This window comes from Mytilus edulis, chromosome 9 (assembly GCF_963676685.1).
Source record: "Mytilus edulis chromosome 9, xbMytEdul2.2, whole genome shotgun sequence".
Lineage (NCBI taxonomy): Eukaryota > Metazoa > Mollusca > Bivalvia > Mytilida > Mytilidae > Mytilus > Mytilus edulis.
In genome coordinates, this window is record NC_092352.1 from 13,818,161 (window position 1) to 13,837,172 (window position 19,012).

The following is a 19,012-nucleotide window of genomic DNA, read 5'->3' on the forward strand; positions in this document are numbered from 1 at the left end:
TTAAGTTAATTTTGCCTATTTAAGCCATGTCAGCTATGGTCGTCGTTTTCTGTAATACACTTAAAAACCGAAATGTTCTTATCTATTCAGCTTTCAAATTCGGCGTTTTGCATTTGCGCCGATCTGCATTTCATTTGCGCCGATTTTTTCTTTCATTTGCGCCAATTTTTTTTTTCATTTGCGCCGATTTTTTTACAGGTAAGTTACAGGTAAATACAGGTGAATAGATATATAATAAGTTGTGTTATGAGTGTCAATGAGATAACTCTTCATCCCAGTCTTTTCTGGCGCACTAGATACATCTCCAGACTTTTTCCTTGGCCGTACCCGTAGTTCTTAAGCCTCGGTCTCTCGGTCAACAGCACCTGAGTAAGATATGTTATTTTTCAGGACACTCGCCTTCCGATATGTATGGCCGTCGATGATAAAAAAAAAAATTTACTCCTCGGCCCGTTTAAGTGAACAATATGGCCATCGTGTTACAACGAAGTTCCAGAACAATATGAATCAAAATAAACTTTTAAATGGTTTACTTTTATTAATAGTTACTTGGATGGAGAATTAACTCATTGGCACTCCTACCACATCATCCTATATCTATTTAACATAAGTGAACAACGTTGATAACCAGATTTACCAATATACCCTCAAATTATACATGTTATAGTTCATGTAAAAGTATTAAAACTTACCTGTAAATCCAATTAGGAGAAATTATAAAATCGGCGCAAATGAAAAAATGAAATCGGCGCAAATGAAAGAATGAAAATTTTCAAAATCGGCGCAAATGTCATACGCCCTTCAAATTATATCGCTTGACCACATCCTTTGATCAGTTTACGTATTTCCGACACCGTTGATGTACTCATTTATTGGGCAAAATGAGAAAACTCATCAAAAATATTTTTTCTCAGGCGCTACTCGCCATTTGTTTTATCTATGGATGACTAGTAGAACAGTCTATAAGTGTTTTCATTTTAGTTGGAAGTCCTTTGCTCTCGGTCTAATATGACTGCTGTTACTTTAAATAGAACTTTTCGAAACTATACTTCAAGGTAGACTGTAACATGCCGTGATACAACACATGGGCAAAGGAGTTTGAAGAGCAATTGTTTTTAAAGGAAGTGTATCACAACTACATGTCAGAACCCCGTTCAAACATGTCTTTTAATAACGTACCAATGGACAATATGTATTTACAATATTTTCACAACACAAAAAAAGAACATTCAGAATTGCCAAAAATTTTAGACAGAACAGAAGACCATACCAACAATCATCTTGTAGTGTGTGTATTTTATGCTGTTTTGAATTACAGTTTCACAGAAAATAAATTACAACCCATCATTTTGTTTTAAAAAAAGGATAAAATCATGATAATCATCACTTTTGTACGAACTAAAGAGTTTCTACCGTGTAATCATGTGTCGCACTGTACAATATTAAAAGATTCTAGATTGTAAAACATTAAACATATGGCGGACTTTACAATATTAAGAGTTTCTAGCTTGTAAAACATTAAACATGTGGCGGACTGTACAATATTGAGAGTTTCTAGATTGTAAACCATTAAACATGTGGCGGACTGTACAATATTAAGAGTTTCTAGATTGTAAAACATTAAACATGTGGCGGACTGTACAATATTAAGAGTTTCTAGATTGTAAAACATTAAACATGTGGTGGACTGTACAATATTAAGAGTTCCTAGGTTGTAAAACATTAAACATGTGGTGGACTGTACAATATTGAGAGTTTCTAGATTGTAAACCATTAAACATGTGGCGGACTGTACAATATTGAGAGTTTCTAGATTGTAAAACATTAAACATGTGGTGGACTGTACAATATTAAGAGTTTCTAGATTGTAAAACATTAAACATGTGGCGGACTGTACAATATTAAGAGTTTCTAGATTGTTAACCATTAAACATGTGGCGGACTGTATAATATTAAGAGTTTCTAGCTTGTAAAACATTAAACATGTGGTGGACTGTACAATATTAAGAGTTTCTAGATTGTAAACCATTAAACATGTGGCGGACTGTACAATATTAAGAGTTTCTAGATTGTTAACCATTAAACATGTGGAGGACTGTACAATATTAAGAATTTCTAGCTTGTAAACCATTAAACATGTGGCGGACTGTACAATATTGAGAGTTTCTAGCTTGTAAACCATTAAACATGTGGCGGACTGTATAATATTAAGAGTTCCTAGGTTGTAAAACACTAAACATGTGGCGGACTGTACAATATTAAGAGTTTCTAGCTTGTAAACCACTAAACATGTGGCGGACTGTACAATATTGAGAGTTCCTAGGTTGTAAAAAATTAAACATGTGGTGGACTGTACAATATTGAGAGTTTCTAGATTGTAAACCATTAAACATGTGGCGGACTGTATAATATTAAGAGTTTCTAGCTTGTTAACCATTAAACATGTGGCGGACTGTACAATATTGAGAGTTTCTAGGTTGTAAAACATTAAACATGTGGCGGACTGTACAATATTAAGAGTTTCTAGATTGTTAACCATTAAACATGTGGCGGACTGTACAATATTAAGAGTTTCAAGATTGTAAAACATTAAACATGTGGCAGACTTTACAATATTGAGAGTTTCTAGATTGTAAACCATTAAACATGTGGCGGACTGTACAATATTGAGAGTTTCTAGGTTGTAAAACATTAAACATGTGGCGGACTGTACAATATTAAGAGTTTCTAGATTGTAAAACATTAAACATGTGGCAGACTTTACAATATTGAGAGTTTCTAGATTGTAAACCATTAAACATGTGGCGGACCGTACAATATTAAGAGTTTCGAGCTTGTTAACCATTAAACATGTGGCGGACTGTACAATATTGAGAGTTTCTAGGTTGTAAAACATTAAACATGTGGCGGACTGTACAATATTAAGAGTTTCTAGATTGTTAACCATTAAACATGTGGCGGACTGAACAATATTAAGAGTTTCTAGATTGTAAACCATTAAACATGTGGCGGACTGTACAATATTGAGAGTTTTTAGATTGTAAACCATTAAACATGTGGCGGACTGTACAATATTAAGAGTTTCTAGATTGTAAAACATTAAACATGTTGCGGACTGTACAATATTAAGAGTTTCTGGATTGTAAAACACTAAACATATGGTGGACTGTACAATATTAAGAGTTCCTAGGTTGTAAAACATTAAACATGTGGTGTAAGATTTTAAATATTCAAATTTTAAATATAAGTTTATTATTTATTAAATGTTTAACTAACATATTCATTTATTCTTGTAAGAATAAGAAACACAGTTTTTACTATTTATTTATGAAAGCGCTAATGTAACGTTGCGCTCTTTTGAACAACACATTTTCCCGTTTCTGTTTTATGACGTTACGCCTTTGACGTGCGCTTCGTCGTCTAGACTTTATTTTGATAACATACGGATGCACATTGTTTTATTAGACAGATTTAAGTTGGTAAGAAACTTTTTATGTATACTATCTTTTTATTATATCAAAACTTATTTAAAGAGAGAAAACATTGTGTACTATTTATTAGAAATATGCGTAACTTTTAATTATTATTTTAAACGTAATTTAACTTACGAGAGAAATTATGATACATGAATGAAATGGTTTTATTGTTTGTTTAGTTTAATATGAATACTTAAACATGTACATCTTATTATAATTTATGTATTTTATTTATGTGAAATTATTCTTTATTTGTAGAGAATCGATTATTAGCGACCATATGATTTTTATAAAAGAATAAAAGATAGATACATGGTGCAACTTAACTCGCATACTCATTTCTTCGCCCTAAGTTAAACTTTATGTGATTCGTACAATTCTCAACTCTGGAGAGGAGGAAATTCTAAAATTGTGCCGAATTTTGACTATTTGTTAAAAAGAAAATGGCTACCGATAGACGGAAAGAAGACTGTCTGGACTTCAGTGATGTAAAACGGACTCGTAGTACGAATTTAGCGCAGCTTACTAAATTGTACAAAGAATTGGAGAAGAATTTAATTTCATATGAGAACGTGGAACATGCAAAACAATTATATTCAAAGTTATGTGAAAGGTTTGAACAATTTAAGTTAGCACACTTACAGTGTTTAGATTTGTGTACACAATCAGAAGTTATAGAAAATTTGGAAGTGAACTATGAACGTTGTCATGAGAACTTTGTAGAATTCCGGGATAGATTTTCTCAGTATATCGCGAGTGAAAAATCGCATGAAGAGGAAATACCCGAAGAAAGTGATACAGTTTCAATTGATAGCAGTTTGAGTTCACGATCTTCAGTTTCATCACAATCTAGATTTCGCAGTGCCAAAGCTAAGCGGCTAATCGCAGAACTTAAACTCAGGAAATTATCAGAACAGCATGAACTAGAGCGTGCACAAATAGAAATTAAATTTAGACAACAGGTATTTAATCAACTATCCGAGATGGAAGAGGCCAATATCGAAGAATCAGTGTGGCAAGAAGCAGTGGAAGAAGACACATATAATACCAGTGGAATCGTGAACATTCGGAACATTTCGCAAACAGTCTCGCAAACATTACAGAGCTCTGTTCCTGCGAGTGAAAAGTGTATTAATATGAACTCTCTTTCCGGACAAACTGCAGCAACTGATAAACCAAAGATGAACATTAATAACAGTACACAGGGAATCAGTGCTCAGTCTGGATTTTCGGATGTAAGTGTTTCCAGCATAGATTCAGCTTTTCAACGCCTAGCATCTACACTTCACGAAGGGTTTAATTTGCCAAAACCAGAATTATTAACTTTTAATGGAACTCCGTTAGACTATAGTAAGTTTATAAGGAACTTTGAGACAAACATTGAAGGTAGAATAAGTGATAATAGTTTGAGACTGAGTTATTTAATTCAGTACTGTAGAGGTGAAGCCAAGTGTTGTATAGAAGATTGTGTATTATTAGATTCTGATGAGGGTTACAAACGTGCTAGGGCAATATTGTACTCCCGATACGGTAGGCCACATGTAATTGCTAGATCATTTATTGAAAAATTAGTGTACGGCGCTCAGATTAAAGCGTCAGATATTGAAGGTTTATCTAAATTGGCATTAGAAATGCAAAAATGTGAAATCACATTGTCTCAGTTAGGTTTTAATTCAGATATTGATAATTCTGAAAATTTAAGGTGTATTGTTAAACGCTTTCCAATGCATATGAAAACAAGATGGGTCGACATTGCTCATTCAATTAGTGAGTCTGGTAGAGAACCCCGTTTTTCTGACTTAGCTAAATTTGTAGACGAAAAATCACGCATTGCTAGTTCTATGTATGGGTACGATCTTTGTAGAGAAAACAATCAGAACAAGACTGATAATAGGGTTTTTACAAGTAAACATCATAATAATGATACAGTTAATAGTAAGATTACTACGTTAAGTACTCAAAGTTTAGATAACACAGCTAATTATGAGCAAACATGTAAATGTTGTACAGGTACATGTGTAGATTTGACATCTTGTAGCAAATTCAAGTCAATGAGTTTAGATGATAGGTATAAATTAGTACGCATGTTAAAATTGTGTTATAATTGTTTAAAAGGGAAGCATTTTGCTAACAATTGTAGAAAATCAAAAGCATGCACTGTATCTGACTGTAATGTTAAGCATAATATTTTATTGCATAGTTGGTCTCAGCCCGGTTTTGATCATGCAGCTACTCAGCCGTCAGTAAATTGCGCAGCTACTAAAGGTTCTATGATTAAGAACTGTTTAGGAATTGTTCCTGTCCTCGTTAAGGGTCAGAACGGTAACGCTTGCAAAACATTTGCCTTGCTAGATGACGGAGCAGATAAAACTTTATGTGATGAACGATTACTTCAGAAATTAAATATAGTCAGCAAGCCGGTCACTTTCGAGATGTCTACTGTTAACTCTTCTGGTTGTACAATTCACGGTCAAGAAGTTGACTTACAAGTAAAAGCTATTGACGGAAATGATAAGGTGTCGTTAAAAAAGGTCTGGTCAGTAAAGAAGCTTCCAATTTCAGCTCGATCTGCCGCAGAAAATGTAGATATAAGAAAATTGCCCTATTTAGCCGATATACAGATACCCTCTACTGATTTAACCGAGGTCATGTTGTTAATAGGTACAGATTCACCTAACGCTCACATTCCGCTAGAAGTAAGGTCCGGTAACGAAAACCAACCATATGCAATTCGCTCACGCCTCGGATGGGCTATTCGTGGTCCTATTGAAGATATGCATGCGTCAAATGTTATAAATGATGATAGAGCACGAGAAGACAAGAATTGCTTGTCTACAGATGATACAGAGGCTATGAAAATGACGGAGTCAGTCTTGTATCACCCAGCAAGACGGATGCCAAGCCCAACTCATCGTTCATCCAAGTCCATGTCCAACAGAAGGAGCAGGAGCAGGTCAGCATTTGCCTCCCCGGGAAAGGCAGCAAAACGTACTCGTTCCAAGAACCCAAGAAGGGGAAAGAAAAGGGCAAGGTCTCCATCCAAGAAAGCAAGAAAGGAAGAAACAAAAGGAGGTCCAGGGGAAAGAAAGTCGCAGCAAAGAAGCAAATGGCAGAGGGAACAACAAGATGTTGAATTAGACGATATTGTTTTAGTTGCTGATGATATACAGAGAGGATAACGGGTAGAATAGTCGAGATCACAAGGAGCCGTCATGGTCATATCCGTAGCTGTGTGGTTAAAACTAGTCAGTCACAGATTTGAGACACAAATAAACTATGCTTACTAGAGTGTTCTAAATAGAACTATTTTTTATTGGTGACAAAATTGTATTATATTTTTCTAACTGTATTAAGAAATTATTTGGTAATTTCATTGTGGGGAGTGTAAGATTTTAAATATTCAAATTTTAAATATAAGTTTATTATTTATTAAATGTTTAACTAACATATTCATTTATTCTTGTAAGAATAAGAAACACAGTTTTTACTATTTATTTATGAAAGCGCTAATGTAACGTTGCGCTCTTTTGAACAACACATTTTCCCGTTTCTGTTTTATGACGTTACGCCTTTGACGTGCGCTTCGTCGTCTAGACTTTATTTTGATAACATACGGATGCACATTGTTTTATTAGACAGATTAAAGTTGGTAAGAAACTTTTTATGTATACTATCTTTTTATTATATCAAAACTTATTTAAAGAGAGAAAACATTGTGTACTATTTATTAGAAATATGCGTAACTTTTAATTATTATTTTAAACGTAATTTAACTTACGAGAGAAATTATGATACATGAATGAAATGGTTTTATTGTTTGTTTAGTTTAATATGAATACTTAAACATGTACATCTTATTATAATTTATGTATTTTATTTATGTGAAATTATTCTTTATTTGTAGAGAATCGATTATTAGCGACCATATGATTTTTATAAAAGAATAAAAGATAGATACATGGTGCAACTTAACTCGCATACTCATTTCTTCGCCCTAAGTTAAACTTTATGTGATTCGTACATGTGGTGGACTGTACAATATTGAGAGTTTCTAGATTGTAAACCATTAAACATGTGGCGGACTGTACAATATTGAAAGTTTCTAGCTTGTAAACCATTAAACATGTGGCGGACTGTATAATATTTAGAGTTTCTAGATAGTAAACCACTAAACATGTGGCGGACTGTATAATATTGAGAGTTCCTAGGTTGTAAAACATTAAACATGTGGTGGACTGTACAATATTGAGAGTTTCTAGATTGTAAACCATTAAACATGTGGCGGACTGTACAATATTGAGAGTTTCTAGCTTGTAAACCATTAAACATGTGGCGGACTGTATAATATTTAGAGTTTCTAGATAGTAAACCACTAAACATGTGGCGGACTGTATAATATTGAGAGTTCCTAGGTTGTAAAACATTAAACATGTGGTGGACTGTACAATATTGAGAGTTTCTAGATTGTAAACCATTAAACATGTGTCGGACTGTACAATATTAAGAGTTTCTAGATTGTTAACCATTAAACATGTGGCGGACTGTACAATATTAAGAGTTTCTAGATTGTTAACCATTAAACATGTGGCGGACTGTACAATATTAAGAGTTTCTAGATTGTAAAACATTAAACATGTTGCGAACTGTACAATATGTAGAGTTTCTAGATTGTAAAACATTAAACATGTGGCGGACTGTACAATATTAAGAGTTTCTAGCTTGTAAACCACTAAACATGTTGCGGACTGTACAATATTAAGAGTTTCTAGATTGTAAACCATTAAACATGTGGCGGACTGTACAATATTAAGAGTTTCTAGCTTGTAAACCACTAAACATGTTGCGGACTGTACAATATTAAGAGTTTCTAGATTGTAAACCATTAAACATGTGGCGGACTGTACAATATTAAGAGTTTCTAGATTGTAAACCACTAAACATGTTGCGGACTGTACAATAAGTAGAGTTTCTAGATTGTAAAACATTAAACATATGGCGGACTTTACAATATTAAGAGTTTCTAGCTTGTAAACCACTAAACATGTGGCGGACTGTATAATATTAAGAGTTTCTAGCTTGTTAACCATTAAACATGTGGCAGACTTTACAATATTAAGAGTTTCTAGCTTGTAAACCATTAAACATGTGGCGGACTGTATAATATTAAGTGTTTCTAGATTGTAAAACATTAAACATGTGGTGGACTGTACAATATTAAGAGTTTCTAGATTGTAAAACATTAAACATGTGGCGGACTGTATAATATTAAGAGTTTCTAGCTTGTAAACCACTAAACATGTGGCGGACTGTACAATATTGAGAATTTCTAGATTGTACACCACTAAACATGTGGTGGACTTTACAATATTAAGAGTTTCTAGATTGTAAAACATTAAACATGTGGTGGACTGTACAATATGTAGAGTTTCTAGCTTGTAAACCATTAAACATGTGGTGGACTGTATAATATTAAGAGTTTCTAGATTGTAAAACATTAAACATGTGGCGGACTGTATAATATTAAGAGTTTCTAGCTTGTAAAACATTAAACATGTGGCGGACTGTACAATATTGAGAGTTTCTAGCTTGTAAACCATTAAACATGTGGCGGACTGTACAATATTGAGAGTTTCTAGCTTGTAAAACATTAAACATGTGGCGGACTGTACAATATGTAGAGTTTCTAGCTTGTAAACCATTAAACATGTGGCGGACTGTACAATATTAAGAGTTTCTAGATTGTAAACCACTAAACATGTGGCGGACTGTACAATATTAAGAGTTTCTAGCTTGTAAACCATTAAACATGTGGCGGACTGTACAATATGTATAGTTTCTAGCTTGTAAACCATTAAACATGTGGCGGACTGTACAATATTAAGAGTTTCTAGATTGTAAACCACTAAACATGTGGCGGACTGTACAATATTAAGAGTTTCTAGCTTGTAAACCATTAAACATGTGGCGGACTGTACAATATTAAGAGTTTCTAGATTGTAAACCACTAAACATGTGGCGGACTGTACAATATTAAGAGTTTCTAGATTGTAAACCATTAAACATGTGGCGGACTGTACAATATTAAGAGTTTCGAGCTTGTTAACCATTAAACATGTGGTGGACTGTACAATATTGAGAGTATCTAGCTTGATAAACATTAAACATGTGGCGGACTGTACAATATTGAGAGTTTCTAGATTGTAAACCATTAAACATGTGGCGGACTGTACAATATTAAGAGTTTCGAGCTTGTTAACCATTAAACATGTGGCGGACTGTACAATATTGAGAGTTTCTAGGTTGTAAAACATTAAACATGTGGCGGACTGTACAATATTAAGAGTTTCTAGATTGTTAACCATTAAACATGTGGCGGACTGTACAATATTAAGAGTTTCTAGATTGTAAAACATTAAACATGTGGCGGACTGTACAATATTGAGAGTTTTTAGATTGTAAACCATTAAACATGTGGCGGACTGTACAATATTAAGAGTTTCTAGATTGTAAGACATTAAACATGTGGCGGACTGTACAATATTAAGAGTTTCTAGATTGTAAAACACTGAACATGTGGCGGACTGTACAATATTAAGAGTTTCTAGATTGTAAAACACTAAACATGTGGTGGACTGTACAATATTAAGAGTTCCTAGGTTGTAAAACATTAAACATGTGGTGGACTGTACAATATTGAGAGTTTCTAGATTGTAAACCATTAAACATGTGGCGGACTGTACAATATTGAGAGTTTCTAGCTTGTAAACCATTAAACATGTGGCGGACTGTATAATATTTAGAGTTTCTAGATAGTAAACCACTAAACATGTGGCGGACTGTATAATATTGAGAGTTCCTAGGTTGTAAAACATTAAACATGTGGTGGACTGTACAATATTGAGAGTTTCTAGATTGTAAACCATTAAACATGTGGCGGACTGTACAATATTGAGAGTTTCTAGCTTGTAAACCATTAAACATGTGGCGGACTGTATAATATTTAGAGTTTCTAGATAGTAAACCACTAAACATGTGGCGGACTGTATAATATTGAGAGTTCCTAGGTTGTAAAACATTAAACATGTGGTGGACTGTACAATATTGAGAGCTTCTAGATTGTAAACCATTAAACATGTGGCGGACTGTACAATATTAAGAGTTTCTAGATTGTTAACCATTAAACATGTGGCGGACTGTACAATATTAAGAGTTTCTAGATTGTAAAACATTAAACATGTTGCGGACTGTACAATATGTAGAGTTTCTAGATTGTAAAACATTAAACATGTGGCGGACTGTACAATATTAAGAGTTTCTAGGTTGTAAACCATTAAACATGTGGCGGACTGTACAATATTAAGAGTTTCTAGCTTGTAAACCACTAAACATGTTGCGGACTGTACAATATTAAGAGTTTCTAGATTGTAAACCATTAAACATGTGGCGGACTGTACAATATTAAGAGTTTCAAGATTGTAAACCACTAAACATGTTGCGGACTGTACAATAAGTAGAGTTTCTAGATTGTAAAACATTAAACATATGGCGGACTTTACAATATTAAGAGTTTCTAGCTTGTAAACCACTAAACATGTGGCGGACTGTATAATATTAAGAGTTTCTAGCTTGTTAACCATTAAACATGTGGCAGACTTTACAATATTAAGAGTTTCTAGCTTGTAAACCATTAAACTTGTGGCGGACTGTATAATATTAAGTGTTTCTAGATTGTAAAACATTAAACATGTGGTGGACTGTACAATATTGAGAGTTTCTAGATTGTAAAATATTAAACATGTGGCGGACTGTATAATATTAAGAGTTTCTAGCTTGTAAACCACTAAACATGTGGCGGACTGTACAATATTGAGAATTTCTAGATTGTACACCACTAAACATGTGGTGGACTTTACAATATTAAGAATTTCTAGATTGTAAAACATTAAACATGTGGTGGACTGTACAATATGTAGAGTTTCTAGCTTGTAAACCATTAAACATGTGGTGGACTGTATAATATTAAGAGTTTCTAGATTGTAAAACATTAAACATGTGGCGGACTGTATAATATTAAGAGTTTCTAGCTTGTAAAACATTAAACATGTGGCGGACTGTACAATATTGAGAGTTTCTAGCTTGTAAACCATTAAACATGTGGCGGACTGTACAATATTGAGAGTTTCTAGCTTGTAAAACATTAAACATGTGGCGGACTGTACAATATGTAGAGTTTCTAGCTTGTAAACCATTAAACATGTGGCGGACTGTACAATATTAAGAGTTTCTAGATTGTAAACCACTAAACATGTGGCGGACTGTACAATATTAAGAGTTTCTAGCTTGTAAACCATTAAACATGTGGCGGACTGTACAATATGTAGAGTTTCTAGCTTGTAAACCATTAAACATGTGGCGGACTGTACAATATTAAGAGTTTCTAGATTGTAAACCACTAAACATGTGGCGGACTGTACAATATTAAGAGTTTCTAGCTTGTAAACCATTAAACATGTGGCGGACTGTACAATATTAAGAGTTTCTTGCTTGTAAACCATTAAACATGTGGCGGACTGTACAATATTGAGAGTTTCTAGCTTGTAAAACATTAAACATGTGGCGGACTGTACAATATGTAGAGTTTTTAGCTTGTAAACCATTAAACATGTGGCGGATTGTACAATATTAAGAGTTTCTAGATTGTAAACCACTAAACATGTGGCGGACTGTACAATATTGAGAGTTTCTAGCTTGTAAAACATTAAACATGTGGCGGACTGTACAATATGTAGAGTTTCTAGATTGTAAACCATAAAACATGTGGCGGACTGTACAATATTAAGAGTTTCTAGATTGTAAACCACTAAACATGTGGCGGACTGTACAATATTAAGAGTTTCTAGCTTGTAAACCATTAAACATGTGGCGGACTGTACAATATTAAGAGTTTCTTGCTTGTAAACCACTAAACATGTGGCGGACTGTACAATATTGAGAATTTCTAGCTTGTGAACCACTAAACATGTTGCAGACTGTACAATATGTAGAGTTTCTAGCTTGTAAACCATTAAACATGTGGCGGACTGTACAATATTAAGAGTTTCTAGCTTGTAAACCATTAAACATGTGGCGGACTGTATAATATTAAGTGTTTCTTAACGATACTGTTGTCAGGTCATTAAAGATTGCATATTTTGGCTTTAACATTGATTCACTGATAGGGTCTTTGCATCGGAACTAAACACATTTATTTCTAAAAAAACAGTTGTTGGCATGACACGGGTTATGTTCTTCTCATATATTTTATGATAGTATGATACTAAACCCCTAACGGGAGGGATTGTACCTGATATTCATATGATGAAGACATAATCTTTCAATCAGTTTAATTGAGGTCTGGAGCTGGCATGTCAGTTAACTGCTAGTAGTCTGTTGTTATTTATGTATTATTGTCATTTTATTTATTTTCTTTTGTTACATCTTTTGATATCAGACTCGGACTTCTCTTGAACTGAATTTTAATGTGCGTATTGTTATTCTTTTACTTTTCTACATTGGCTAGAGGTATAGGGGGAGGGTTGAGATCTCATAAACATGTTTAACCCCGCCGCAATTTTGCGCCTGTCCCAAGTCAGGAGCCTCTGGCCTTTGTTAGTCTTGTATGATTTTAAATTTTAGTTTCTTGTGTATAATTCGGAGTTTAGTATGACGTCCATTATCACTGTACTATTATGCATATTTTAGGGGCCAGCTGAAGGACACCTACGGGTGCGGGAATTCTCGCTACATTGAAGACCCATTGGTTGCCTTCGGCTGTTGTTTGCTCTATGGTCGGGTGGTTGTCGCTTTGACATATTCACCATTTCCTTTCTCAATTTTATTCTAGATTGTAAAACATTAAACATGTGGTGGACTGTACAATATTAAGAGTTTCTAGATTGTAAAACATTAAACATGTGGCGGACTGTATAATATTAAGAGTTTCTAGCTTGTAAACCACTAAACATGTGGCGGACTGTACAATATTGAGAATTTCTAGATTGTACACCACTAAACATGTGGTGGACTTTACAATATTAAGAGTTTCTAGCTTGTAAAACATTAAATATGTGGTGGACTGTACAATATGTAGAGTTTCTAGCTTGTAAACCATTAAACATGTGGTGGACTGTATAATATTAAGAGTTTCTAGCTTGTAAACCACTAAACATGTGGTCGACTGTATAATATTAAGAGTTTCTAGATTGTAAAACATTAAACATGTGGCGGACTGTATAATATTAAGAGTTTCTAGCTTGTAAAAAATTAAACATGTGGCGGACTGTACAATATTGAGAGTTTCTAGCTTGTAAACCATTAAACATGTGGCGGACTGTACAATATTGAGAGTTTCTGGCTTGTAAAACATTTAACATGTGGCGGACTGTACAATATTAAGAGTTTCTAGATTGTTAACCATTAAACATGTGGCGGACTGTACAATATTAAGAGTTTCTAGCTTGTAAACCATAAAACATGTGGCGGACTGTATAATATGTAGAGTGTCTAGATTGTAAAACATTAAACATGTGGTGGACTGTATAATATTAAGAGTTTCTAGATTGTAAAACATTAAACATGTGGTGGACTGTATAATATTAAGAGTTTCTACCTTGTAAAACATTAAACATGTGGCGGACTGTACAATATTGAAAGTTTCTAGCTTGTAAACCATTAAACATGTGGCGGACTGTACAATATTGAGAGTTTCTAGCTTGTAAAACATTAAACATGTGATGGACTGTACAATATTAAGAGTTTCTAGATTGTTAACCATTAAACATGTGGCGGACTGTACAATATTAAGAGTTTCTAGCTTGTAAACCATTAAACATGTGGCGGACTGTACAATATGGAGAGTTTCTAGCTTGTTAACCATTAAACATGTGGCGGACTGTACAATATGTAGAGTGTCTAGATTGTAAAACATTAAACATGTGGTGGACTGTATAATATTAAGAGTTTCTAGATTGTAAACCATTAAACATGTGGCGGACTGTACAATATTGAGAGTTTCTAGCTTGTAAACCACTAAACATGTGGCGGACTGTATAATATTGAGAGTTTCTAGCTTGCAAAACATTAAACATGTGACGGACTGTATAATATTAAGAGTTTCTTGCTTGTAACCCACTAAACATGTGGCGGACAGTACAATATTAAGAGTTTCTAGATTGTAAAACATTAAACATGTGGCAGACTTTACAATATTGAGAGTTTCTAGCTTGTGAACTATTAAACATGTGGCGGACTGTATAATATTAAGAGTTTCTAGCTTGTAAACCATTAAACATGTAGCGGACTGTACAATATGGAGAGTTTCTAGCTTGTAAAACATTAAACATGTGGTGGACTGTACAATATTAAGAGTTTCTAGCTTGTAAAACATTAAACATGTGGTGGACTGTACAAAATGGAGAGTTTCTAGATTGTAAAACATTAAACATGTGGTGGACTGTACAATATTGAGAGTTTCTAGATTGTAAAACATTAAACATGTGGCGGACTTTATAATATTAAGAGTTTCTAGATTGTAAACCACTAAACATGTGGCGGACTGTATAATATTTAGAGTTTCTAGATTGTAAAACATTAAACATGTGGTGGACTGTACAATATTAAGAGTTTCTAGATTGTAAAACATTAAACATGTGGCGGACTGTATAATATTAAGATTTTCTAGATTGTAAACCATTAAACATGTGGCGGACTGTACAATATTTAGAGTTCCTAGATTATAAACCACTAAACATGTGACGGACTGTACAATATTAAGAGTTTCTAGATTGTAAAACATTAAACATGTGGCGGACTGTACAATATTAAGAGTTTCTAGCTTGTAAACCATTAAACATGTGGCGGACTGTACAATATTAAGAGTTTCTAGCTTGTAAAACATTAAACATGTGGCGGACTGTACAATATTAAGAGTTTCTAGCTTGTAAAACATTAAACATGTGGCGGACTGTATAATATTAAGAGTTTCTAGCTTGTAAACCACTAAACATGTGGCGGACTGTACAATATTAAGAGTTTCTAGCTTGTAAAACATTAAACATGTGGCGGACTGTACAATATTAAGAGTTTCTAGCTTGTAAAACATTAAACATGTGGCGGACTGTACAATATTAATAGTTTCTAGATTGTAAAACATTAAACATGTGGCGGACTGTACAATATTAAGAGTTTCTAGCTTGTAAAACATTAAACATGTACCGGACTGTATAATATTTAGAGTTTCTAGCTTGTAAAACATTAAACATGTGGCGGACTGTATAATATTTAGAGTTTCTAGCTTGTAAAACATTAAACGTGTGGTGGACTGTACAATATTAAGAGTTTCTAGATTGTAAAACATTAAACATGTGTCGGACTGTACAATATTAAGAGTTTCTAGCTTGTAAACCATTAAACATGTGGCGGACTGTACAATATTAAGAGTTCCTAGATTGTAAACCATTAAACATGTGGCGGACTGTACAATATTAAGAGTTTCTAGCTTGTAAACCATTAAACATATGGCGGACTGTATAATATTAAGAGTTTCTAGATTGTTAACCATTAAACATGTGGCGGACTGTACAATATTAAGAGTTCCTAGGTTGTAAACCATTAAACATGTTGCGGACTGTACAATATTGAGAGTTTCTAGCTTGTAAAACATTAAACATGTGGCGGACTGTACAATATTAAGAGTTTCTAGCTTGTAAACCATTAAACATGTTGCGGACTGTACAATATTTAGAGTTTCTAGCTTGTAAAACATTAAACATGTGGCGGACTGTACAATATTAAGAGTTCCTAGGTTGTAAAACATTAAACATGTGGTGGACTGTACAATATTGAGAGTTTCTAGCTTGTAAACCATTAAACATGTGGTGGACTGTACAATATTAAGAGTTTCTAGATTGTAAAACATAAAACATGTGGCGGACTGTACAATATTGAGAGTTTCTAGCTTGTAAACCATTAAACATGTGGCGGACTGTATAATATTTAGAGTTTCTAGCTTGTAAAACATTAAACATGTGGCGGACTGTACAATATTAAGAGTTTCTAGATTGTTAACCATTAAACATGTGGCGGACTGTACAATATTTAGAGTTTCTAGCTTGTAAAACATTAAACATGTGGCGGACTGTACAATATTAAGAGTTTCTAGATTGTTAACCATTAAACATGTGGCGGACTGTACAATATTCACAGTTTCTAGCTTGTAAACCATTAAACATGTGGCGGACTGTATAATATTAAGAGTTTCTAGATTGTAAAACATTAAACATGTGGCGGACTGTACAATATTAAGAGTTTCTAGATTGTAAACCATTAAACATGTGGCGGACTGTACAATATTAAGAGTTCCTAGGTTGTAAAACATTAAACATGTGGCGGACTTTACAATATTGAGAGTTTCTAGATTGTAAACCATTAAACATGTGGTGGACTGTACAATATTAAGAGTTTCTAGATTGTAAAACATTGAACATGTGGCGGACTGTACAATATTAAGTGTTTCTAGCTTGTAAAACATTAAACATGTGGTGGACTGTACAATATTGAGAGTTTCTAGCTTGTAAACCATTAAACATGTGGTGGACTGTATAATATTAAGAGTTTCTAGCTTGTAAAACATTAAACATGTGGCGGACTGTATAATATTAAGTGTTTCTAGCTTGTAAACCACTAAACATGTGGCGGACTTTACAATATTAAGAGTTTCTAGATTGTAAAACATTAAACATGTGGTGGACTGTACAATATTAAGAGTTTCTAGATTGTAAACCAATAAACATGTGGTGGATTGTATAATATTAAGAGTTTCTAGCTTGTAAAACATTAAACATGTGGCGGACTGTACAATATTAAGAGTTTCTAGATTGTTAACCATTAAACATGTGGCGGACTGTACAATATTGAGAGTTTCTAGCTTGTAAACCATTAAACATGTGGCGGACTGTATAATATTTAGAGTTTCTAGCTTGTAAAACATTAAACATGTGGCGGACTGTACAATATTAAGAGTTTCTAGATTGTTAACCATTAAACATGTGGCGGACTGTACAATATTGAGAGTTTCTAGCTTGTAAACCATTAAACATGTGGCGGACTGTATAATATTTAGAGTTTCTAGCTTGTAAAACATTAAACATGTGGCGGACTGTACAATATTAAGAGTTTCTAGATTGTTAACCATTAAACATGTGGCGGACTGTACAATATTCACAGTTTCTAGCTTGTAAACCATTAAACATGTTGCGGACTGTATAATATTAAGAGTTTCTAGATTGTAAAACATTAAACATGTGGCGGACTGTACAATATTAAGAGTTTTTAGCTTGTAAACCATTAAACATGTGGCGGACTGTACAATATTAAGAGTTCCTAGGTTGTAAAACATTAAACATGTGGCGGACTTTACAATATTGAGAGTTTCTAGATTGTAAACCATTAAACATGTGGTGGACTGTACAATATTAAGAGTTTCTAGATTGTAAACATTAAACATGTGGCGGACTGTACAATATTAAGTGTTTCTAGCTTGTAAAACATTAAACATGTGGTGGACTGTACAATATTAAGAGTTTCTAGATTGTAAAACATTAAACATGTGGTGGACTGTATAATATTAAGTGTTTCTAGCTTGTAAAACATTAAACATGTGGTGGACTGTACAATATTGAGAGTTTCTAGCTTGTAAAACATTAAACATGTGGTGGACTGTATAATATTAAGAGTTTCTAGCTTGTAAAACATTAAACATGTGGCGGACTGTACAATATTAAGAGTTTTTAGCTTGTAAACCATTAAACAGGTGGCGGACTGTACAATATTAAGAGTTTCTAGCTTGTAAACCATTAAACATGTGGTGGACTGTATAATATTAAGAGTTTCTAGCTTGTAAAACATTAAACATGTGGTGGACTGTACAATATTAAGAGTTTCTAGCTTGTAAACCATTAAACATGTGGTGGACTGTATAATATTAAGAGTTTCTAGATTGTAAAACATTAAACATGTGGCGGACTGTACAATATTGAGAGTTTCTAGCTTGTAAACCATTAAACATGTGGCGGACTGTATAATATTTAGAGTTTCTAGCTTGTAAAACATTAAACATGTGGCGGACTGTACAATATTAAGAGTTTCTAGATTGTTAACCATTAAACATGTGGCGGACTGTACAATATTCACAGTTTCTAGCTTGTAAACCATTAAACATGTTGCGGACTGTATAATATTAAGAGTTTCTAGATTGTAAAACATTAAACATGTGGCGGACTGTACAATATTAAGAGTTTTTAGCTTGTAAACCATTAAACATGTGGCGGACTGTACAATATTAAGAGTTCCTAGGTTGTAAAACATTAAACATGTGGCGGACTTTACCATATTGAGAGTTTCTAGATTGTAAACCATTAAACATGTGGTGGACTGTACAATATTGAGAGTTTCTAGATTGTAAAACATTAAACATGTGGCGGACTTTATAATATTAAGAG

At 33.7% G+C, this 19,012-nt stretch overlaps 1 protein-coding gene across 1 annotated transcript; it reads left to right on the plus strand.

Annotated features, from left to right (window-relative positions):
* Positions 1-3,219: 3,219 nt before the first annotated feature.
* LOC139487664 (uncharacterized) lies at positions 3,220-7,493 on the plus strand. Its single transcript, XM_071272620.1, has 2 exons — positions 3,220-3,479; positions 3,735-7,493. Exon 2 carries the CDS (start codon positions 3,920-3,922, stop codon positions 6,653-6,655), a length of 2,736 nt encoding a protein of 911 aa, XP_071128721.1. The 5' UTR covers positions 3,220-3,479; positions 3,735-3,919; the 3' UTR covers positions 6,656-7,493.
* Positions 7,494-19,012: the final 11,519 nt, after the last annotated feature.